The following is a 24,603-nucleotide window of genomic DNA, read 5'->3' as shown; positions in this document are numbered from 1 at the left end:
CACAAAATAAAATTACAGTTTTGTGAGCCTCTGAGTTTCAACCTGTCACTTATGGCAAAAGTCCAAATCTCAGTCACAGATTAGCTTCATTACTGTAGAATCAAACTACTTTTTTCCTCTAAGCCAAAGAGACCCAAACCACATAATAATCAGAAACAAATCTTGGCACAAAGACTTAACCTAATTACAAACAGGCAAGTAATTTTCTTCCTTATCCTTCTATATTGCCTACCAATGGGCTACCCTAGTAAAACTGTGTTACCTCCAAGGTCATGTTTCCTCTTGTTTTCTTCCAAGGTCTCCCTTTCTATTAACCAGTTGCTGGCTCTTTTCCAAGGCACTCATCTCCTCCAGCCTGGGCCAGAACCCATGTTTAAGCACAGCATGCCAGTGCTAGCATGTCACTACAGAAAGGCAAGTGGTTCAAAAGCACAGCTGCAGGAAGGTATTTCTGCATTGCTTTGGGGGAGGGTAGCAGAAAGGACCCACAAAACCAGTGAATTGTACCTTCAGTTTACAATCATGTCTTCAGACCCAAAGCAAGAGACCATGAGCCTTTACAGCAGCCACAAGAGCTGGCATGGAAGGCAGTACGCTCCCTTACCAACCCGGCCACAGTGAAGAGCATGGGGTTGCAATTTTGCCTGAAAGGTCCCTAGAGGAGCCAGCCCTTTGCGGTGTGGGGCTGCAGCATCACGGGCAGGCAGCATCCCGGCCCTGGCGTGGGCCGCGTGTGCGGCGGGGGCAGGGAAGCAGCCTGGCCGCCAGCGCTGCCTTCCTCCCTTGCTGGCCGGGCAGTAAGGGCAGCCGCCAGGCACCTCCGAGGGCAGGGTGCCGCCCTGCTCCTCTCGCCGCAAGCCCCAGCACCCTGCAGCTCCAGCTGGGGTGGGAGCGTGAAGCAGCTGTGCAGGCTTCCGTGGGGAGGGGGACGTGAGGAGGAGGAGATGTGAGTAGTGCTGAAGCAGGCAGACTGGGCGCCAGGTCTGGAGGTGCCGCGGGGGAAGGGACACGCAGCAGAGGAGGGTACTGCAGCCTGGAAGGGAGCCAGGTCCCACAGAGATGCTGCGGCCGCGGAGGCGGCGGGAGGGGCTGGAGGTGGCTGCCAGTCGGGAGGAGATGGTGCAGGCAGGCTGGGCCCTTGCCAGTGGAGGAGAGCGTGAAAAACAAGGGAGGTAGCAGAAGCTATCCTAGCTCCTTTTAGCCAGGAGGGCTCGTGGAGGGGGAAGCAAGCAAGACCCCTTTGGCAGAGTGCTTCCCCAGTCCCTGCAAGCTCACCGCCCCTCCGGCAGCAGGGTCAGAAGGGGGATGATGCCTCCACATGCAGGGAAGCGCCTGCAAGCGTCCCCACCAAGCTCCTGGGACAAGAGGCTCTGAGGTTTCACGGGGCACTGCGCATGCAGAGATGGTCTGAACGGGCAGTAACTCATTCCTCGGTCCAGCTATGTAGCATTGCGCATAATTGCTCTAACTTCATGGCAACCCTTGTAAGGAAGGTGCATTTCTGTTCACCTCAGCACCAGAAAGATGTGAGCAAAGCAGAAACATAATTTAAAGAACAGTTACTGTGGATAGGCTGGAGATTAGTGAAGATTACAGGGCAATATTGAACACAGGTAGTTTGCCTGGAAAGCCATTGCAGAGAAGATGTGGACAGGTCGGTGGATTAAACACAAACTCAGAGCAGCTTCAGCAGGGAAAATTGTCTTACTGGAAATAGAAAGGTTGAAAAATTAGACATGGATAAAGAAGGCAAGGCAAGACACTTTTAAAAATTTGTGCCAAGCACTCAGATGCTGCAGTATCTCATCTGTGCAATGAAAATATTCCCAGCTGGTTCTCAACTTGCACTCTGCTTTGAAGAGCGATGATTCAGCTTCACACCTGAGAGGCAACTTGTGTGTGCTAAACTATGTCTGGGTTTCCCAGATTTATCAGTTAATCTAATAAATTATACATCCTTTCCCTAGAATCCTTGCTTATTTTTACCCACAGACCACCACAGCTGTCATGGCAATCTGGCTGTGTTGCTACTGCTGTTTGAAGTAGGGTTTGAGATACCTGAAAGAGGCTGCACTCATGCAGAATATTACCAGCTCAGGAGCACAACTGCTTTGTAATAAGAGGAGCCATGTATGTAAATATGCAATGCAAGCTGTTCGTTCTGTCTGAGGTTACTGATCACATCATTAACCTGAGGACCAGACACTTCAGTGGTAATGTAGATTAGATTGTATGATGATTTATCTTTTTACATTCTTCCAGGGAGTGTGATTGCTGGTTGTGCTTTAAGGTTAATTCTCCGCACACTTGAATGTAGTAGCATTGTGATTACTTCTGTTGGCTACTACTACAGCCTCACAGGAAGCTTTGTGATCAGGCAAACATCAGTTAGCCCTTGACATGAGAGTCTGTGAAAACATTATGGAATTCACTGAGATTTTGATAAACCTTTTTTATGTGAATGTTACCAAAGTTTCTGTGGAAGTCGGGGCAGGGTGGGGGAGCTGGAGGAAGGGGGAGGAGATGGGCAGAAACAGACATCTTTTTCGTCTCTACTGAAAGTATATAACTACAAAGTAAATTACCTTTCAGACACCTAATGACAGTACCAGCAAAAATTATTTCAGAGCATCTTGCAGCACTTGATTCTTTGTTTCCCTATGCATCCTGCAGCCATTTATACTAAGGAGAAAGGGACATTCATGCTGCCAAATTTTGAATGCAAATCTTGTCACAAAGTCCAAGGAACTGGAAATTGTGCTAAAAGACCCTCTCCTTTTATATATATGTCTGTTTTTGTTACATAGGCCTACTTTTCTGTGGGAGGCAAAAGAGACTGGCAATAGAGCTGGTTCTAATCCTACTTTCATTATGTTAACTGGATTGTTGATTTATCCCTGAATTACAGTGCACTGGAGGAAATGGGAGTTAATGCTAGGTATTGGTGGAGGTGAGGAATGACAGGCAAATTTAAGAACAAAGTGGAAGTCTTGTTAATAATTAAATAAAATAATATATATAATATCAAAGAATTTTAAGTCTGAAGGGGAGTAAGGATATATGCTAGCAGCATACAAGCTCTTAAAAAGTATGTTCAGGAGCTGGCTTTAGCGTGAAGCCCTGCTTTTTTTTGTTTTGGAGGGTTTTGGAAAGGAGGTTAGAAAGTAGAAAATGAAAAAAAAAAAATATGCAAACCTCTTTGCAATGACTTGAATGCAAATTTGCCAGAGGTGGGAATGTTTTTTGGTTTGGGTTTTGTTGGGTTTTGGGGTTTTTTCTTCCTTTGCTAGACCCAAGATGCATGTTAGCACTATTCCTAGCAAACAAAACTTACTCAGGGGCTTGGAAAGAAAATCTGTCTCTAGGTGTCAGGCAGGGAGAAACTGCTGCTGGAAAGCAGTCTTCCCCCGGGAGAGATCGGGTATCAGACTGAGCGAGCCCAGGCCAGCCCAAAGAGCTCCCACCGACACCCGGTCCCCGCCGCAGGACCGTGCCATCGATGGCCGCCGCCTCCGGCCGCGCTCGGGCTGGAGAGAGGGAGCGGGCGGACGCGCAACTCCTGCCTGCTCCCTCCCTTTGATTTGATGGCCTTTATTCCTCCTAATTGGATAAAATAGGAAGTCACTGACAGTCCTGCGTTGCTGGGTGTACTGATTTCCCTCAGACCAGCCCTGCAGAGGGCGGGGGGTGGGGTAGGGAAGGAAGGATCGAGTCTGTACAACAGGGAAACAGGCTGCGAGGGGGCTGGGGGAGCGGGGCGGGGGGTGGGGGGGTGGGCTGGGGGGGGTGGGGGGGAAGGAGGAAAGTGAATGAGCGCTCAAGAAGGACAAAGAGGGAGGGGAGAGAAAGGGAGTTACCACCGTCTTGGCATCGCTGTTCCTTTCAAACCTCTGTGTAATGATATTGTTTGCAGTGATGCTCAGACAGCGAGCACCTGCTGCTCTGTAATGATTCAGCCTCTTTCAGCCGCCGCTGTAACACGACAGGATGCTGCTGCTACTGTCACTTCTACCGCTGCCGCTGTTGTTACAGATTTTGCTTTTGCTCCTTCTACCGCATGACAATTGTTTTCCTCGTCTAAGCAGATACCAGCCTCAGATGCTCAAGGTGAGAGTCTTGCCTTTCGCTCTGGGCTACTGGTTCACTTAATCTGGTCAATTTGTTTGGTGTTTGTGGTTTTCTTTCTCTCATCACCCTCCTTCCCCTGTTTTGTTTTGTTGTGCTTGCTTTTGGGGGGATGTTTCTTCCCTCCCACAGAAGAGCTGGAATTGCTTGAGAGGCGTTTAAGGAATATAAGTGGCTGGCAAACAGAAGCTGAGTAATTGCAAGGCTACTCTTGCTTCAGAGAGGCAGAGAGAGTGACAGAGGGCTCTGGGGCAGGGGGGGCAGGGGGGGGTGTCTAATTTTTCCTGTGTGTTACTCCTCTCCCCGTTTGGATGATGTTGCTGAGCTTGGACCTTTTGTTGACTCCCACTCTGTGATTTTTGCAGAGCACTGTGACTATTACTACCATCTCTTTTTGTCTGTGTCTCACAGTAATGGACTGTGATAGAGTTAAGGCCTTTTGGAGGTGAGCTGTTTGAGAGCTGATGCTTAAACATGTCTGAAGTAGCTGCTGACACTTTCCCCAGCCCCTCAGCTCAGCTGAGCCCTGATACATCCCTTGAAGGGCTCCCGGCTGAGGAGAACATGCCGGGCACCCAAAGAGAGGACAGGAGGGTCAAGGGGATAGCAGGCCTTGCCGCAACCTGCTGTGTGTGCCTGGAGGCAGAGCGACTGAAGGGCTGCCTCAACTCTGAAAAGATCTGCATCGCCCCTATCCTGGCTTGCCTGCTCAGCCTTTGCCTCTGCATTGCTGGCCTCAAGTGGGTCTTTGTGGACAAGATTTTTGAGTATGACTCTCCCACCCACCTTGACCCTGGGAGGATAGGACAAGACCAAAAGAGCGCTGTGGATCCTACAGCTCTGTCTGCCTGGGTGCCTTCGGAGGTGTATGCCTCAGCCTTCCCTGTACCTAGCCCCAAGAGCAAGGCTGAAGTGACAGTGCAAAGTGACAGCTCGCTCCTGCCCTCCAAACCGTTCCTCCAGCCTTCTCTGTATAACCGCATCCTAGATGTTGGGTTCTTGTCCTCTGCCGCACCTTCGCTGTCACCACCTGCCCTGGAGCCTACCACAGCGTCTCAGGCGCAAGCAACAGAAACCAATCTCCAAACTGCTCCAAAACTTTGTAAGTAGAAGCTATGTGTTTCTTTGTTTTCCCCTTCCACAAAAGAAAAAAAAAAAAAAAAGCCACTTAACTGTTCTGCAGCTGTCCTCAAGGAAGATGTGATTGGCATGCAAAGCTTAAATGTGCTAAGATGGCTATAGCATGGGTTACCTTCTGAGGAGAGCACCTAGGGGCCTCTGAACTTAGAACTAAGGTATGTACAGCAAGCAAGAGGGCTTTTCATTTGGGACCTTTGTAAAGTGCCAGCACCAACCTTTTCTCTGCATCCACTTGTAGGGAACTATGTTATTTACTTCAAGGGTTTATCTGATAGCTATTCCACATGGTCTGTCAGCATATTTTTCTTATAAATTTGATTTGTGTCCTGTGCTGGATCTTCCGTGTTCATTTTCTTTGCCTTGCCTGCAGAGCACTTCTGCAACCTCCTTACTGAAGTCTGTTGCTGGCAAACAACCCTATCATCCTCCTGAAACACTCAGGAAGAACAGTGGGGAGAAAGCGACAGTGTATTTGAAGCAGTTAGAGACTGGGAATTATTAATTTATCAGCTAGCTTATGATCTTTCCCTTTCTCTTAAGAGCATAGCACACATTTCTCTGCATCTTTTCCCTGCTCTAGGAGCTGATTCTTGCTGAACCTGTTTCTCAGACATTGCCGCATAGACTTTTGTGGGGCATTTCAGGAAAGCATTTTTGCAAGTGCAGGAGGGATCAGTTCCCAAGTTAGTCTTTGCTCATCCTTAAAGCAAAAAATACCCAAGGTACCTGTATTATTTTCTCACTAGTGATCATAAAGCATCAAAATACTGCATTGCTGAAGTGTAATTTCTTTGACATTCATCATTTTAACCCATCAAATCTGGCACAGATCAAGCCAGCAATTCCTGAGCTGTGTAACTCTAGTACAAGAGAAGGGAGCATGCCGTTGTGTCAAGAGCACAGGGCTGAGGTTTCTTTTGGAAATCTGCAGTGACCAGAATGAGGAACAGTGTTCCTTGCAAATTGCTTTGCAGGACCCCATCTCATTTATTCTCCCTCATGCCTTCACTGTAATGCCACAGGATGGTCACCTTGTAGGTGGCACATACTGGATGTCACCCTGGAGCCCTGAAATGACCAGAAGTTTGCTACTAAGTTTAGCTCCACCAGGACTGGACTCAGTATAGATATGTGGGAATTGGATTAGGTTTACATTTTGGGCCGGCCACCTTGCCGTGAAAATGAGCATAACTGCAGTGATTTCAGTGGCAATCCTTTCAGCTGAGACTCAGTCCTGAACAGCAATTCCAGAATCACTGAAAGAAAATCATAAGCATTCCTATGAAAACCTTGCTGCCTTTGGCTTAGATAATGGGTGACAACCAGTCTTTGGATTAGAAGTAATTTGTCTGATGGAAAGCGACTAATAGAGAGATACTGCTGCACAGTTAAATGACAGGGGGCTTTGTCTGTGGTAGGTAAGACATTACTTGAATTATTGGGTCACTTAACCACCTTTGAAGTTATATAGAACCATATTAAGTGATTTTTTTTATTATTGCTGATGCAGAAAATATTTTTATAGTGTAAATATATTGTGTTATTAAAAATATAACAGCACTTTTTACTTTATAAAGTGACCAGGGACCACCATCCAGTCAAAATGGCCTCTTTCATGTGAGATGGAGAAGTAACCAAAAGATAGTTATTCCAGGACAACACCACTCATTCTCTTGAATTTCCACATGTGAAGCAAACCTTTATCAATGACATGCTAACTTCATCTATGAAGTAAATGAAAGAGGGGGAAAAAAGAATCTTTGGAGCAGTCACTGACAAAAAGCCATTATGTGCATTCAGATCTGCTCACATCTGGGAAATAAATGGTTGTCCAGAAATTAGGCGATTGTGTTTAGTTGTTGGGTTTTTTTTACTGTTGCCTTAATTTTCTGAAGATAAATGTGCTTTAAGTCATCGTAGACTTCCAGATACAGACTGAAAGGAGAGGAAGAACTGGCAGTAGGTCAGGTTTGGGTTGCTCTGAGGGAGAAAGTTGTGTAGACAGTATTCTGACTGTGACACATAATTCTGACTATGGTAAGGGGCTGGAGTTCCCTGCAAAGAAAAATCAGAAAATATAGCTGGAAAAGTACAAAAAGTAGCAAAAAATCTGCCTAAAAATTCAAGCAGGCATGAAAAGAACTTTTTGGACAGCTCTAAAAGCACTGTCTTGGGGTTTTTGGAACAGCTGCATTTCAAACACATCATTGTTTTATGTAGAGCAAGATTTGTTGGAGAGGATGACAGATTGCATCAGCGATTTTATTTTTTTTTTATGAATGCCTTTGACAGTTATAAAATTCTCACATAGCTTGGAAAGTAGAATCTGCAAACTGGATTGTCCCTTCTTTTGCCTCTCAGTGTCCTTTTTTTAATTTCAGGCAGAGTGAGGTAACTTGTTCCCAGAAAGCCCCTTCTGTGCTGATATTTTTTTTTTTCCAGTGCAGAAATAAAAATGAATTGACCTATCTCATATTCTGTGGTTGATGCATTGTTTCTGAACCAAGCCCTTCAATGAGTTTCCAAATCCTTTTCTCTTCTTCTCCTCTCTTGTCTGTCTTACTCAGCATATTCCCCTTAAAGCTGTATCCTTCAAGGTCATAGTCTGCAGAGAGCTAATTGATTCTTCTTTCTCCTGGAGCCTGGGAGAGAAAGCAGGAGAGAGACAATCCTAGTAATTGTGTCTGGTGCATTAGATTCAAGACTTGTCTCACTCTTATTACTATACTTTCCCCTTTATCAGTAAAGAAATAATCTCTTCTTTTCAGTTTGGTTTATGTTTTGTACAGTAATATCATTTCTCATTTGCTGAAACAGAAGGGAAAACTAACTGTTCTAAAGCATTCCCATATTTAGAGAGAGTGTCAATCTTAGCATAATTACAACAGAGAAGATTTCATTACAAGTGGCATATAATAGTACAGAGTAACCTACAATCTCCCTCTCTCTGAGAGGACATGCAGATTATAGAAGCGTCAGCACAGTTTAGAGCCAAATTTTACTTCTTCCTACACCATCACCTTTACAGAACTGTGTTTCTGTAATAACTGCATCTGTACCTCTGAAAAGCAAGCACTCCCGTCCTTACAGGTCTTCCCACTTCCCTTCTCTTTCTGTTTAAGCAGATTTCCCACAAAAGATCCATGCGGGGTTGCCTTTCTGGAGTTACAGCTCTGCCAAAGGATTGCAGCACTCCTGCATTTTGGCTCTGCCCTCAAGCAGAGGTGCCTGAGCCCTTGGCTTTGGGATCATGGCTCTTCTGATTTGGTGAAGTGCCACAAGGCAAGCAAAAAGCAGGAGACAGACCACAGCACAAGGACTCTGCTGGAGTGGGTTTCCCTGTGAGCAGAGCAAAAGTCCCAGCAGAGAGCAGGGTCCAGAGGATGCACTTCCCTGGCAGCACATCCACACTGCCTCTCTGTCCTTTTCACTTGTGGCTTCCCTGGCCACCTCAGGTGCCGTGCGCTGACAAACCACCTGCACACCTTGTGCCATACTGGTGGCGAACGGATGGCTAGCAAGCATGTCTGCATCTCCCTGCCTTTGTGCCCACCAAGCTGTGATGGCCATAACATTCAGAGTTGAGTGGGTGGGTGCAGCACCAGACCTGTGCATGCCCCTTGGGGGCAGGCAGGGCTCCCTTCTGCCTCACTGGTGCTGGCCATCACCTGGAAAATGTGGCAAAGCAGAGAAAGGTCTGTGCAGTGTTGTCAGCCACCCCTGACTGGGACTGCTCTCTTGTGTTTCTGATTTCTGCTGCCACTTCAGGTGTGCTGGGTCAGCACCAGCAAAGGCTGCTGCTTTCTCACCCTCAGTGGAAAAAGTGTTAAAAGAGTGCCTCTGAGGAATGCTAGTGAGTGTTTACCTAGGAAAAGGTCTCAGCTCCTCTCCAAAGTTATCCAGGCAAAATGGTTGTATTTATTGTGTCTTTTTAGAGGTAGGGATGGGGGGAAATGGAAAGAAAACTAGCCTGTCCCTTCTTTTGGTATCATGCTATAAATATTCCTTGCTATTTCCCTCTGCATCTTTCACTTCCTCTTGTTCTTTCTGAGCCCTGCATTTGATGTCCTTTCTCCTACACACAGTCATCTCTGAAGGTCTGCGTTATACCTCTGCGGCAGGCTGGAGGAAGCCTTTCCCTCCAGTTATAGGTGCTGCAGCCCAGCTGAAAGCTCCAATTTATGGACAGAGAGGGTTTGCAGCTTCAATGTTTGCTCTTTTTATTGAAACAGTCTAATTCTGACCTATGCTCTGCAGTTCAAATCCCCAGCACAACACTGTAGGGTTGAGTCCATGCTTGTCAGCCTCTGAAAGCATCAAGGTCAGGGATGTCTCGGAGAGCCACAGGGGACTGTACTCACAGGAGGGGAGGGCAAAAGACACAACACAGGCTATACACCAGCCTTTTCTATACTCACTGTTATTATGCAGGGCAGCACCACCAGGGAGTTTGCTTTTCCCCCGAAGCTTGAAGATGTAGGAGGAGAGCACCTTAAAGCAGATGTTGCTCCATTTCTGATACATTTATTGATGTTGACTATCTTCAGACACCTGACTTAAGTGCCTACATTAGGAAGCTAGGCGGCCTTAAGTTTCCTCTTCAGCATAAAGGAAGAGACCTCCCCCAGGCAATTCCCAGTGTGGCTCTAGCAGGAGTAACTCTCTTTCTCCAACGAGTCTATAGGGACACTAACCTTGCAATTCAGTTTCTAAGTTGTGTAGTCTGCTACACAATATGAAGACTTGTTTTAAAAGCCATGGCTTTTCTTTGATGTGTCCTGTGAATTAACAATGTCTTGTCACAGGGAAGTTATAATTAATCATGGTTAAGATACCAGACAGGTTCTGAGCCTAACTCAAGAGTGTAATAAAGAGATGCTGATCTCAGTAGGCCCTGGAGACACAACCGGGCCTCCATTAACAAGCAGCAATAAAGCAAGTGCCACTGTACTGAGCCAGCCAGTCTGTATTTCCCTGGAACACTTCTTTCTCTGCTGTCCCAAAGGTCATGGCAGCTTACAGATGTATGTACTTGTGACAGGGACACTCAGAGGAAAGTGGGATTGGGACTGAAGGAGTGGGATGCCTAAGATGTGGTGATTTTTAAGAAGTTCAGGTCCATTAAGCCTTCTGAACTGATAGCTGAGACTTCCTTTTCCCCACCCAGTTAGCCACACTGTCTTTAAAATGCCCTCAAGGACCACAGAGTTTGTTCAGAGAAATTTATTGTTTTGTTTCTTTTTGTATCCCTACCATCCCCCTTTTAAACATGTTTTGCTTGCATAGAAACAGTTCTTTTACTTCACATGCAGAGGACTGAACTAATTAGTCCTGCATTTCTTTCTCTTGGACAGGCACCCCATATTCTTGGCTTTCAAAACTACCTCATGGGTGTGGTTTTTCTTCCATGCACCATGCATCATGAGCAGAACATGAAAGGCAGCATTTCCCAAAGTATTTTCTCTTAACGGTCTGAATTTCTCAGTGCAAAAGAGTAGTCTGCACTTGTGTATATTTTTAAAAGCTTGATTTTACTTTGTAAACTTCACTGAGAATAAGTCATATATTCATGCTACACAGAACTTTTGCATGGTATCCCTCCTCATTTATATACTTATGTGTACGTGCATATAGAAAATACAAAAGATATATGGAGTATATGGCCATTTTTTCTTTATTAAAAATGACATCTGGGACCGTACTGCATCATAAAATTCTAAGCAAAACTGATTAATAATTGACGTCATAACGAAACCCAGGGTTTGGGTTTCCACTGCAGGGCACCGAAATTATCCTCCTTCAGTATCTATTGTATTCTTAAGTGAAATGTTTTATTTCCTGTTCATGCACTACAAATAAACACGCACAGCAGCCCACCTCAGATTTGCAGTACCTAAGTTTTGGGTGCAAAGAAACCTTGGGGAACTTTCTTAGCATCAGATGAGAAAGCAGAGTTTGGCTTGCTGGAGGCTAAGTAGCAGGTTAATTGTGATGCAGAGCCGGAATGATATAAATGACCATTTTCATCATTTCAAGTCTTGCTAATGGAAATGCAATAGATTTGCTGCAGAAATCCACCTAGGAATCAATAGCAACGCAATGAGACAGCTGGTGCAGGGAGAGCACATGGGATGCCAATCTACTGCAGACAGTACCTGGGCAGAGACTGCTCTGGATTTCTGTCAGGAAAGGTCAGACAGCCCTAGAAGATGCCACAGAAGATGATAAAAGACTTCTGAAAAGAAAAAGCTTGCTTAACTAAGATGGAGCAGCATTTGGAGAAAAGGCTTTCTCTGAATGAGGGAAGAGAGGCTTCTTTGAGGAGTACAGATCTGTTTGGGCCCAGAGATGTCTTTTTTGTCACGAGGTACCAAGTCAAGCAAAGCAGGAGTCTTTGTGCTTCAGGTCGTGTTCAGGCCACATGAAATCAAGGAGGGACTGAGTCACAGTGTGTAACTTAGGAGACAGGTAGGTAATTTTAGAGTGTCTCCTGCTAAGGGCTTCTGCCTTCTCGTTCCCCAGGCAGACTGTGAAGAGGAGCAGGTGCTGTCTTTCTGTCACTTGCTTTATAGTGGACACACTGGCTACCTTTACTATTTGTACTGCAGGGAGCCCAGTTTCCTGGAGAGTGACACTGTGAATCACATCTTGATATTTCACGTCAAAATATTGTATGAAGTACCAGCCTCAGCAGGACGTACACACTGGACTCAAGTCCCTGAGCATGACCATTGTTTGGCAATTGCAGAGCTCTTGAAAGCAGAAAGGGAGAAAACCTATGCATCATTTTCGAGCAATGTAATGTGTGCTTATATACACCCTGTCCTGTCTCATCCTGTCTCCCATCCTCCTTCCCTATCCCCAGTAGAGCCTTAGTCACTGAGACAAAAGAAAAGGTTTTAGCTGGGGAAAAATGGGCAGGAACAAATCCAGTGGGACAAGACTGACCACAACTCAGGGCTACTCTAAGCTAAACCAGAGGCAAGGTCCATCCAGCTCTGGACAAGATCAGTATTGTGGCATCCATCTGTTATCTTTGCTCCTGTATTGTTTTATTATGAAAGCCTTATTTTAATATACATCTTCTTGCAGAGTATATTCAGCTTTTTCACATACGCTTTCACTACCCCCTCCCCCACTTTTTCTTTTTTATATCTATGCTTCATCCTGGAACCTGCTGGCAGTGCATTCTCATAACTCAGACAGCTTTTTATTCTGGCAATGAATATCGTTTCAGTTTTTGAGATGAAAGGAAATCAATACTGGGTTGGTAGTCACATGGCATGGGGGGAGTATATGAAGCTATGATCTTAAGCATGATTCGTGACATAGTTCAGTATTTCTGTGGAATTCCTGAAAGATATTTGAATTTTACAATTTTTAACAGTCAATTAATTCATGTGATTAGACAGATCAAAGGAGATAAAAAAGAGTATCAAGCTTGTTCAAAGCCTTTCTTTTATACAAAAAAAAGAAAAAAAAACCCAAACCACTCCAAGCTGATAAAAGATTACTTGAATTTTCTAAGATGGTAACTGGAAGCCAGTGTAAAGATGCTGGAACCGCATCTCAGGAAGGGAATCTTACTCTTTTCCGTGATAAAAGGTATTTGGAAAATTAAATTAGGTTTTCAACTTGAATCAAATGGCCTGAATTTTCACTGGCATAAAAGTTCTGAGGTTCTGTAGCCCTGTAAGACCTAGCAGAGCACTGGGATGCTCTGGTCTATGACCCACTTGATATAGAATATCTTCCTGACTAAGGTTTCTTCCAGAGCCCCATCAGTTGTGGTGTGAAGACTGAGAACAAGATAAAATCTGCCTTTTCCCTTATTCTAGCTTCTTTTTTAAACAGAACCGCCTACTTTGACTTTGTAAAAATATGTGTTTGTATTCTGGCCATTCATTCATTTACACCGCTCTCTCCTAGATTAAAAATATCTCCCATGCCATGTATTTTCCCCTCACAAAGGTGCATATACACTGTAATCAGCTCACCTTTGGATAAGCCTTTTTGACAGAACAGGCAGGCTGAGCTCCATAATTCTCCCCATGGAGGGAATTGTTTTCTGTCCTTGAATTATTTCATCCCCCTTCACGCTTTCTTAGTTTTCAGATAAATAGGGCTATAATTTTGATATGATACTTACACATGGGCTAGTCCAAAATCCCAGCAAAGGACAACAAAATCTGTTCAGTAGCTTGGTCGCTGTTCAGAAGCACTCAAGATGCATGAAGTACCACCAGTGCCTGTTTTATATTTTAAGAGGTAAATCAGTAATAATGTTCAGACGGAACAGCAGACCCCTGTCTCACACATGCAAGAGCCCTCACTGTCCTGCTTCCCGACCCCCAAGGTCACATGCTGCTTCTTACTGGGTTGGAACAATAATCCTAACAGCCAGTCAAAGGAAGAAAAGACAAATATCACCCAGTCTTGGCAGTGCTGTGTGTATTTTAGGAGGAGTTTAGCTCCAGATCTCTTATTCCCCACCTGGTTCTGTCCTGCTCTGAAGGATGCCCTCTGCAAGGCTTCTTGGGTCCACAGGAGGTCAGCTCAATGGTTTTAACTGTGCAGGCTCCGCTATTCACTTGACTTCTGCTCATGCTTTCAAAGATTTCTCCCTCTGTGCCCTGCTGACACTTTTCCCAAGTCTCCCAAGGACCATTGCATCAGTTTGCCCTCATTCAGTTTATTATCTCAGATCCTCCAGCATTTGATTCTTCCTTCCAAAAACAGAAACACCCCCAGAGCGTGGTTTTGTGGGAGGGAAGGATTTTGGTTTTGTGCATCAGTCCTGTCTACCCAGCTGAAAGACTCTTCGCTTATGTGATAGATTCTTTTGCATTTCTGTTCTGCAGTGGGTCTGCTCCATGGACTCAGCTTCATGAGGTTGCATGGTGCCCAGCACCTTTTATCATCACAGGACATGGGAATTAAGGAGCATGAACATATCAAGAAAGTCACAATAGCTAGTAATTTCAAGATAGCCGGGATTTTCAAAACATTTTTATATTTTCAGAACAGCTTTCTTGGGCTGTGGGTGTGCTCAGCAGAACAGTTAGCAGTGTGAAGGTAATACTGCTTTAGCAAGGGAAATGAAGTTTATCATGATGAGACAGAAAACTGCAGAGGAAAGGAAGAATGTCCATTTCTGTATGTAGTCTGAGCTGCTCAGGGAACAAACTACTGAGTGTGTTGTTAGGGTTTTAGGAATTAAAGAGTACAAACTAAGGGGGGTGACAAAAGGCTTCCTGCTGTCTTGATACAGGGGCTTGAAGAGGCTTGAGTTCATACTTGCAAGAGAGGAACATCATTAGGTAGCCAGGAAAGTGCCAGGAAACTGGGAAAAAGTGGTTATATCTGCCAAGCACAGGAGAGCAGGGGAGGTCTGACTGTTTCTTGACTGGAAGAAAGCAGGAAAAATCTGTTCCCCAATGCCACAGGTACCTGCAGTCTGCCTGGAACTCGCAGGAGATCCTGAAGCAGCTCTTCCCCTTGCTGAGGGGTTGCACTGTGAATGCAATCTAATCATTCATTCTTTGGCCTTGCTGCATTTCTAACAAAACCTCTGCAGGGCAGATCCTCTTGCCATCCAGCCATGACAAGTCCAGGCTTCTCACTGATGCTGAGATCCAAGGTAGTGGCCTTTGTACCCTACTTTCCCCAGCTTCACTGAGGGTTGGAGCCACTCTGCTCTGCCTGTGCTGCAATTTGTCTCTCTGTTACCAAATTTCCCCCTGTCACTGTGTTCAAACGCCCTTGGTGCACTCCAGCCATTGCCTCACGGAGGTTAGTCAGCCCACCATACCTTTTGGAGACTTTGATTTATTGATAATGTGAACAGACTTTGAAGGTTATCAGCAATAATCTTTGCAAACTTCTTCAGCTATGTGATTTTTGGGACATACAGCTATGTATGCTGTTTGTGAGCAAAGAAAGGCCATGTTTCAGGGTCAAAAAGCCAATAAATGCATTAGCTCAGGGAGTCTTTTCTTCAAAGTCAGTTAACAGAAGGATACCTCAAAATTCTCCTTTACTTTGAAAAATGGTATCTGGCCAGTAAAGCAAACAAATAGACTAATTTTTGAACATGTGAATATTCAAGAACATGGCTAGCAACCTCCCTGTTGCTTGCTAGCTCCAAGCATTTGAATTTACCATGCTGTAGAGATTAATGGACATCTCGCAGATGTAAGTAGCTTTTCAAGCAACGCTGTAGTTTTCCTAATAGTTGCTAATCAATTGTTTAGTGTGCATAGTTTTTCCTGCTCCAAATTTGGAGGAAGGATTAAAAGGACATGTTTTGTCAGTATATTCAGATAACTGCTACAAGCCCAGGAAGCAGACTTACTAGCTGTGAATCAGAGGAAGTATCAGTTCCCTGAAGCCACTTAGCCAGGCAGAAACTGGCAGGGGAGGGGGCTGAAGACAAAGAAAATGATAAAATATATGGACACTTCCTCAGCAGGACTGAGGTCCAGTGGGCATAGCATGTCAATATGCCAGCATTCAAAGAAGAATTTTGACCTGCCTCTAAGAGGTATCTAGCAGGTTCCCCAAGTTGCAGAGTAATACGTGGTTATGTTCTGCTTTTGCTTTTGCAGGTTATCTGTAATGTCTTCTCAGGGCTGTTACTAATACTTTCAGGATGCTAACACACATTGATTTTAACAAATGGGTATAATATCACCACTGTCTGATGTAAACTTGCATTTCATTCATATATTAATCCTCATATGTTACTGTTTTACAAATGGTGATGGCATAATGACAAAATATTCCTAATAATTATTCCAAAATGATGACTTAGCAGAAACACTGACAAAGTTTTGAAAAAACACAGCTTACAAACGTTGTTCAGGTCATGTAAATACTACCCCTGCAGAGGAAGACTGAAATGTCAGACAGTAGAGAAAGATGAGACAAATAACTTGACCATGACTTCTGTGCAATGACAGGTCATATTAGAGAAAACCTGGGGTGTTTAGATCTGGCAAGGAAACACTGCATCATGTGAGAGTGGTCTGAAAAGAGATTATTCAAGCTAGAAATTAACCACCGTTTTTTAAGACTAAGCCTGTTTGACTGCTGGAATTTTTACTTTGGGGGTTAACTGACCTCCACCAACTCCATGGGAAGAAAGTGTGTCCCAACCAGTAATGTCACCAACTGCACCACAGTAACTTGCTACCCCAGGTGACTGATTTGTATTCTAATCTCATCATGCAAATTCAAATCCCACCCTGTAGTGACTTTGGGTGAATACAGATTTCTCCATGGTGACAATAATTACCCCAGATGAATCTTTACCTACATGCTGATTCTAGTTTTCACTGAAAACTAATGGGCAATTCGGCTGCACTGGCCTTTGTTTAACCTTGTGGTAGTTCGGGATTGAAAATGCTCTCTTACCTTTCCAGTTGCAGTTCAACCTCCCTGGGCTTACATGTGAAAACAGAAGCAACCTTGGAATGATCGTTCAAAATTTTGGAATGACCATTTGAAATCTAACACTAATTCTGCTTTAAATTCTGCTAATTTAAAAAGCATTATGTTCCATTCTTGTGGGAACCTATACGGTGAATATTCATAAAGCATAAGAAGGCTATGTAGCAGGATTACAAATCTAGAGGTATCAGTACAACTATGAGAGCTTCTGGAGATGTTCATTTACTAACAGAGCTTTTAAAGTTGTCAGTACTTGTGGCTTCCCATGTGTGATCTCAGCCTCAACCTTTCTTGTGCTTCATTTTCTCACACTGTTAGTGGTCTGCCCTTTTCATTGCTTGAGAAGCCTTCAAGCTCATGCTGCTTGGCATTCTCAGCAGACTCGGACCTAGAGATCTGCTCCTGAACACGGTTCATGTTTTGAATTATGCATAAGTCCATCATGGAGGGGCTGTGCTTCATGGCTTCTTTTGGGGGGTGGTGATGTAAGGAGATCTAAGTAATTAGTGACACTTTACATTTTTCATGTCCTAGCTCAGTTAAGAGCAACCCTTGAATTGTGTCATTTTTCCCCTATGTGACTGTTTAATCACCTGAGAGAGTACCAGCCAGAGTTTTGTGGTAAGATTGATTATACTTCCAACAAAGTGCTTCCTTCAGCTGAGCACCAGGAAGCAGCCAGTTTAGCAGCTAATGGGCTTCAGTCTGAAGGGAAATGGCAACTGTGATTGAAATGTCACTGTGGTGCATGCCAGCCCCTCAGGCTCTGTGCTGAACAGTACTGAGATCCTGGGGAGGTTGTTCAGGTTTCAGGATGGGGGGCAGATATTCCTGAGCTGTGCTGTGGTTGGCACTCCACCTTCTCCTTTGAAAGCGTCAGGGAGTGGGAACATCCAGACCTGCAAGTAGAGAAGGGTGTTGCTGGAGATGTAATGACAATTTTGTTAGCGCTGTTAGTCCACATTGCCATAGGGCTGGTGCTGTGAGGCTTGCAATATTGCTTCTGGCATTGGCAAAGCACTCTGCAGGACCAACTAGGACCCCAGTTTGTATGGCATGAGACAAAGAGAACCTTAACATAGTGATCTTCCACTGACAGCCCCCAACACACATTTTGACAGCAGCCTGCACTCATATCCATTACAAGCCTGAGAGAGAACTAACAAAATATACTCACCGGCCCCGTTTCACAGCGCGTGAGTCAATAATAACGTCGTAGCTGACAGTTTACAAATGTTTTGCCTTGCTTGGATGAATTCACAGCCTCCGAGTGCCAACAGCTTCTCTTGCAGAGGCCTCTGTGATTTACCCATAATCACAGAGTAAACCTGTGGCAGCACCAAGAATGAAGTCCCACAGCCTGAGAGGCAACTGTCCTCTCTTTAAAGGGTAGCACGTACTAATGAAAATCCAGAAAGAAGGGGGAGAAAACTCACAAATAAAGCGTAGTAAGTATGGTTGCAGAAAGATACAACAAAACCAAAATAATTCTGGAATCTTTCCATTCCATAGGGTTGGGGTTTTTTTATTTGTGATAAGAAATATTGTTTCAAATACACAGGAAGACAATACGTGTTCACTGTTATGAGACATTCCTTTCTGGCATTTATCGCCAAAAATGGATGAAATAAAATAAATGTAAAAAAGAAATCAGATCCTGACATTTCAAGTTAGGCTGTTTTTCTGTCACAGTTTCATTGAATGTAATAGACTGTTAACTAATGGCTTCCTTCAGAGGGGAAAAAAAAAAAAAAAAAAGCAACATTGCACTTCATTGACATTTGACAATTGACAATTTAGCCAAAGTCTGGGGATCACATTTCGTAAAGTTGAGAGCTTTGAATATCAAAGACTTGTTCACCCTTTGGCTGAACCTCAACCAGCTGCGGGACCTGTTTGTTTGCATTTGTTTCTGGTTTCTGGTTTTGTTTTCATTTTTTTGTTTGTTTTTAACAGAGATTGATTGTTTCTTTCCAAATTTTTGCCAGTTTCAATTTTTGTGCATAAATACACAAAATTAGCTGGTCGTTTTAAACACTGCCTGCTCCCATAGCTCTTTTTTCACTGTCTGGTGTATAGCATACATCCAGACCTCAGTTCCTCAGCCGCCCACGGAGCCCCATTAAATTTAGCAGGCTTGACTTACACAAAGCAATGTCACCCTCCTTGTCTTCCCGGGCAGCAGTCACTGTGTGGCTGTCCTGCTTGGGCTGGGGCAGGAAGGAGCCCAGGCTCTGCTGGACAGAGGACTGCAGCGGTGGGGAGGAAGAGGATCTGTGAAGGGTCTGCTGCAGCATCGCTGTGCCAGTGGCAGGGTACCAGCCCTGTGGCCAGGAGGGCAGGCAGTCCCCACAGCACTGCGCAGGGAGGGTGCAGGCATCTGATGAATACGCAGTGCAGGGATGGCTCCAGCTCATCGGGCAAAAAGGCAGACCTTAGAGGTAGGAGGAGAAGGGATGTAAGCACTCTCTGAACACCCATGGGGGACTCACAGGTCTGAGTGCAATCTGTCTAGCAGAAACACACACACACACCCCTTGCCAGTCAGCCCTGTCCAGAAAGATTTTTTAGCTTTGCCCTTCACTATTGTCATTACTGTAATAAATTGAGGATAAGTGCTTGGCTTGAAACAGCTCTGCCTTCTGCTGTGTAGGTGGAGAAATGATGCCAGGAACAATCCTTTCTTGTCCTGCCAGTTTGCTTTTCTCTGCAGCAGGGATACTATACGTACCCGTTCCGTATAGCTGCTGCTGTTAGCAAAAAGTAACGTAAGCATTGCCACAGCTAGAAATGCAAGATTGCTTACATTAGATGTGCTTTATTCCCAGTGTCCTGCATGAACTCAGCTCCTGAATAGGTTAATGCTGTTGCTTCAGAGTGGAAAATGCCAATGTTAATACAGGGTTTGTTACAGGAAGACAGCTTGGTATAGAGCACAAATGCATGGGATTGGGGCAATGCCAGACTTATTTCTGAGGAGGGAGGTTATAGGAAGGTTTGCAGGTGATACCTCCTATACCAAACTCACCATGTGACCAGTTGCTGAAACACCCCAGGGAGCTGTATCCTCTTCATGTCTGAGTTCAGCTCTGCTGTGATACCATTTACAGAAGACTCAAACATGTTTTTAGCCACAGCCCAAACTATTATGCTGCTTCACAGTGAGGGCAGGACAACATGGCAACACTTTAAATCCCACTTTAAAATGAAACATCTTCTGGAAACTGTCTGGTTTGAAACTGCAGGGAAATTACTGGAAGCAGAGCAGAGCACATAATGCCTACCACAAGGGCATGGTTCTTGTGCACTACAATAGGGATGGATCCTGCATTTTTTTCAGGACAGCAGACAACATCCAAAAGGCAGCAGGCCTCTGCTCCACTGGCCCAGCACCAATGAGGCTGGAGATGTTAAAGGGTTTTGGCATGACTCTAGAGCTGAGAAATCAAGTGCTGCTTTGGCCTTGGTCTGTGATGCTCTTCTCCAGTGGTCCACTGGGCAGTGAAACTGGCCTTACCAGCCTTATAAAGCCAGTGCACCACCCAGGTGAGAATGTGGTTCTTGACTCTTGGGAGATGAAAGTGGAAATGAACAGCAGACAAGTGTCTTTTCCATCCATCTTATCAAGACCTCGGCCTTAGAGTTCAGTTTCTGAGTGTTCCTGTATGATCAGTGTAGCCTCCCACCTAGAAACGCCGTGGCTGGCATGGGGCTACTCACAGCCAGAATGAGGATTTACAGGGAGCTGGAGTGAAACATACGGTTTGGAGGGGTGACCCAAGAGGGAGAGAGTGCCACTGGTCTGTGACCTGTCCCTAAGGAATGCTGCACAAAGCCTTGCATCATGCTCCCATGTCATCCAGCCCCTACGTGCTGCACAGCATCTCATTCATGGTACCCCTTTGCTGTTAACCCAGCTGCCAGAGCAGATATTGCAGGGGTGGTGGGTTGGGGGGTGCAGGGAAGGGTGTCTCTGATTCACATGGTAATCTGGAGATGCTTGAACAGCAAATGACATGCTGCCCCTTAGGTGAAGACTGATGCTAGTGTACCACTACAAGGCTGTACACTTGGTTGGCTGTTGTTCAGGACTGGATCCTGTGAAGAGGTCCTAATTCTTCTTTGGAGTCTGACCATGCCAATGCAGTTAAATTCTCTGTGTCAGAATGTGCTACTTCTATACACTTTTTATAGGTTTTTCCTGGCCTTTTCACATTCTCAGGCCACAAACCATATCCATCCTGTGCCCCAAGTACTCTTAGATAAATGCAAGGGGAGTAGTCAACTGTAAGGCAGGGAAACGGCAGCTCCAAGACTTCTCAATATCTTCTGTTGCTGGGCGAGGTTGCGTATCTTGTGGAGTGCTGTGGTCTGCAAGGCATGGTGCAAAATGCTGCACACCTCTTAGACAACAAACAACAAAGAACCACTTGGCTCCTAAACTATCAGCAGCCAAAGTGATGCTCTGCCACGTGACACATCTCTTTTGCAATCAGATTGGGCAGAAAGGAAACACACTGTAGGCTATTTTTAACATTTCAGATGAATTGGTGGGTATGTCAGAGGGTTGATTGTGAGTCAAAATCAGGAAGGAGGAAACATACTTATTTTTTCATAGCTACTTCTATAGTAGAGTGCATGCACGAGTTAGTGCCTGCTTCATGAAGCTGTAGTTTTAGGCCTGATTGCTAAACTTTTACCAAACACACCGGAACATCTAAGCACCTGTTTTCATTTACTTTGTTGGGATGATCTCTGCGGCTGGTGTGGACTTTTACAGGTATTAAATCTTAATATCCGGAAAATTGGATTCAGGATGTTGTGGGTGGTGGTCTTACATGGTATGGCCCTGTGCTTTCACCCTTCCTGAGAGATTTGTCAACCCAAAACGAAAAACATCTGTAGTAAACAAGGTTTATTGTCCTAGTTCTGTCACTGATATTCATGATAAACTGCCTGTCCCTCAGCTAGCCCCACCTACTTTGTATTTCCAAGGCACTTTTTTTTTTTTTTTTAAGAGGTCCCTTGCATCCTGAAACATTTCAGTGGTATATTGTTTTGTAATCGCAATGCCTTATATCATGTCCTGGTTATCTGACACTTCTAGAGAATGACAGGGAAGCTAAAGGCTCTTTATCTATTGCCTTGGGACACCGCTAAGACCTCTTTTCACTTAGATTCAAGGTCTTTATGGTGGAAAGGGGGAAGTTGCCATTGTTTCTCACTAGGCTAAAGTTACTATATCATTATGGAGATTAAATAGAATAATCTTGAATGCTCTTAATGTATTAGCATTGCCTGATTACAACTAAGAGCTGGTGGAACAATATTTCCTGGGGACCATCTATTATTCATCTCTCTTTCTTCCGCTAAATGAAAGACCATAGACACAGAGTGTAACTAGTTTTACTTTTGCTTCAAAAGAAGTGCCATGTTATTTCATCTTCCGTGGTACAATTCAGTCAGGTCCTTTTGGAGAGATACATAACAATATATTCTTGCCATGGCAGGGGAGGCCATCATTTATTCTAACAAAAAGGCTGTTCAGGAGTATAAGACATTAACAGAGAACAAGCTACAAGGTTTCCTAAATCTCCAGAGATACATAGAGAACTCCCTAGTAAAGAGGTTTCTCGCACAGCCTCCCCCTCCTCTTCCCAGTGTGTTGCCAATTTTAGGGATGACAGATATAGCAGACTTTTCCTAGTAATGTTTTACTCAGTTCCTCTCACACAGATCTTCTCAGCTCTGTAATTGCTTCTCATAAAATGCATTTGTCCACATAACTCCTGCTTTGTCATTCCTGCAGTGCAGGGTCTCTGGCACTAATGAATGGAGCTCTTGCAAGCTCAGGAGTATGCAGCAGCAGGGAACAGTGCTGAAATCCCATCAGAGCCTGGATCGTGACAAAAGGGTATTGCATTTTGCAGTAGTTGCCTGGGGCAGGACTATTCCAACCATATACTGACTGAGCTACTTAGGTACCACAAATGATGTATGTGCTCCCATAGGGGCAGAACTTGACCTGAATGGGGGACAGAACTAATTAGCTCACTTCACAAGCACTACAGTGCTGTTTTGAATGACATGATGCCCTATGCGACATGGGCAGCAGGGTCTGTTTTCTGAGGGCTGGCACGGCAACATCTCTTGATGTTCATCCTTATAGCATTGTGGAGGTGGCCAACTAATTACAGCATGTTTCCCAGGCTTTGCCAATGTGCGCCAAGTCACAGCACTCTGCCTGGCCAGCTGGGAAGGGGTAATGCTTAGATCCCATCACTCCCTGCTGGATGAGCTAGAACAGATGTAGCAGCCTCTGCTGTAGCTCATGACCAGCAGGAATCACCAGGAAACAAGAGGGTTAAATTGCACCTACATCCTGGTGTAGGATAATCTCTTCCTCAGTCTTGTGATTGGTGAATGCAGGCTCTCCCAAACTGCTGAAGGACTGGGCTGAAGGTGAGATTCAGCCCTGGGGGACTTTGACTTTTTGCCCTCCAGAGTGAGGCAGCTTTTCCTTCAATCTCACCCTAGCAGTACTCTTTTTGAAGACTACAAAAAGACAGACCTCAGCAGGACCAGAACTGGAAATGATGCACACAGATGTGGCTCCTTTGGGCTTCTGCTGTAGGTCAACATAACATTTCAGGTTCTGTTAACAGCTTGCTAATGCGTGTTTATTGTTACTAACATTATAAGGTATGTCTTAAGGTCTGCTATGCCAACAAACTAAGTTAAGAGGCAGAGCCCTTCCTTTAAAGTGTCATACTGCGCAGAGCCAAGGCAGATGAAGGGCTGAAGGGGAAAGCAGTGTGACCAATGGTTTGGTGACCAGTTTGACTCATGTTGAGTCAAAAGCAGGAAAAAGGTCTGAATATAAGGCTCCTGGGTCAGGTCTTCTCCGCTGACATGACCTTTTCCCAGCTCCTGCTGCTGCAGTGGCAGTGATATACCAAAGCTACTGCTTACACAGCCAAAGCTGGTCACCTCTCATACACACCTGAACAGCTCCCTGCTTTTGAATAGCAAGCTGGGAGGCTGTGATTTGACAGACAACCAGCTCTGGGAGGACGTAGTACTGGGACAAACATACCTTATTCACATGCTGCCAAGTACCGTGATCTGAAATCAACTCTGTTGGCTGATCAAATTTGTTCCAAAAGTGATCATACAGGCAGGCTTTCATGCCATGCATGCACTGCGTGCCCCTTTATGGCCAGAAGAAGACCACTAAACAGCAAGTAATGTGTAAAACACATAGCTGCACATATTCTTGTAGTGCTGGAAATTAAGAAATTCAGTACAAACTCTTAAGGGAAAGCATAAGGAGTACTAGTTGTCACACAGCAACTCTAAAAAGGCTTGGCTTGCTTTGGACCAAAGGCCAGTACAGGAATTTGGAGGTGTGGGGCAGAAAGCTACAGGCATGATCCTCAGCAGAAGCAGAGTGTACTGAGCTTGATGCCTGCCCAGCAGCACACCACTTCCCAGGCAGGCTGGGCATCCCTCACGCAGCCCAGCTAAGAGCTGAGTTTGTGAGTACCCCTTAGGGGCACGTGTGAAGGGAGAGCAGAAGGCTGTCCCACCACCACAACAGCCTGGCTCAGTCTGCAGTGCCTGCTGGTTTGGGCTCTAATTGTACACAAAACCCTTAAAAAAACAAAGACGCAGCTGCTGGCCCGTTTTGTGTGGCAGCCCTTAGTTAATGCTGTGTAATGTGAGAACTGCTCTGCGCCAAGACACTGTGTCCCTCCTTCCTCCTGACTCCCTCCCCACCACCACACACATCTCCAAGCCCAAAACCCGTCCCCCCTGCCCCAGATAAGGAACATATCAGGGCAGATTTTGCATGAGTGACCAGAGCAAAATCCCTCATGGCACAGG

General features: G+C 45.1%; 1 protein-coding gene across 4 annotated transcripts in view; it reads left to right on the top strand.

Annotated features, from left to right (window-relative positions):
• The window catches only part of NRG1 (neuregulin 1), a 303,231-nt gene that overhangs the window by 189,250 nt on the left and 89,378 nt on the right, over positions 1-24,603 (top strand). The window contains exons 1-2 of one of the 4 annotated variants that reach the window (XM_037374390.1): positions 3,821-4,107; positions 4,537-5,227. The exons of 1 other annotated variant lie outside the window; for it this stretch is intronic. In XM_037374390.1, coding sequence (XP_037230287.1) covers positions 4,600-5,227 — 628 coding nt within the window. In that variant the 5' untranslated portion in view covers positions 3,821-4,107; positions 4,537-4,599. Of the gene's footprint in view, positions 1-3,820; positions 5,228-24,603 lie in introns of those variants that run through there. 2 more of the 4 variants (XM_037374389.1, XM_037374393.1) reach the window with 2 other exon arrangements.

The sequence above is a fragment of the Falco rusticolus genome, chromosome Z (genome assembly GCF_015220075.1).
Source record: "Falco rusticolus isolate bFalRus1 chromosome Z, bFalRus1.pri, whole genome shotgun sequence".
NCBI lineage: Eukaryota > Metazoa > Chordata > Aves > Falconiformes > Falconidae > Falco > Falco rusticolus.
The sequence above is the reverse complement of the archived record's forward strand: the minus strand, read 5'-3'. Positions and strand labels throughout refer to the sequence as shown.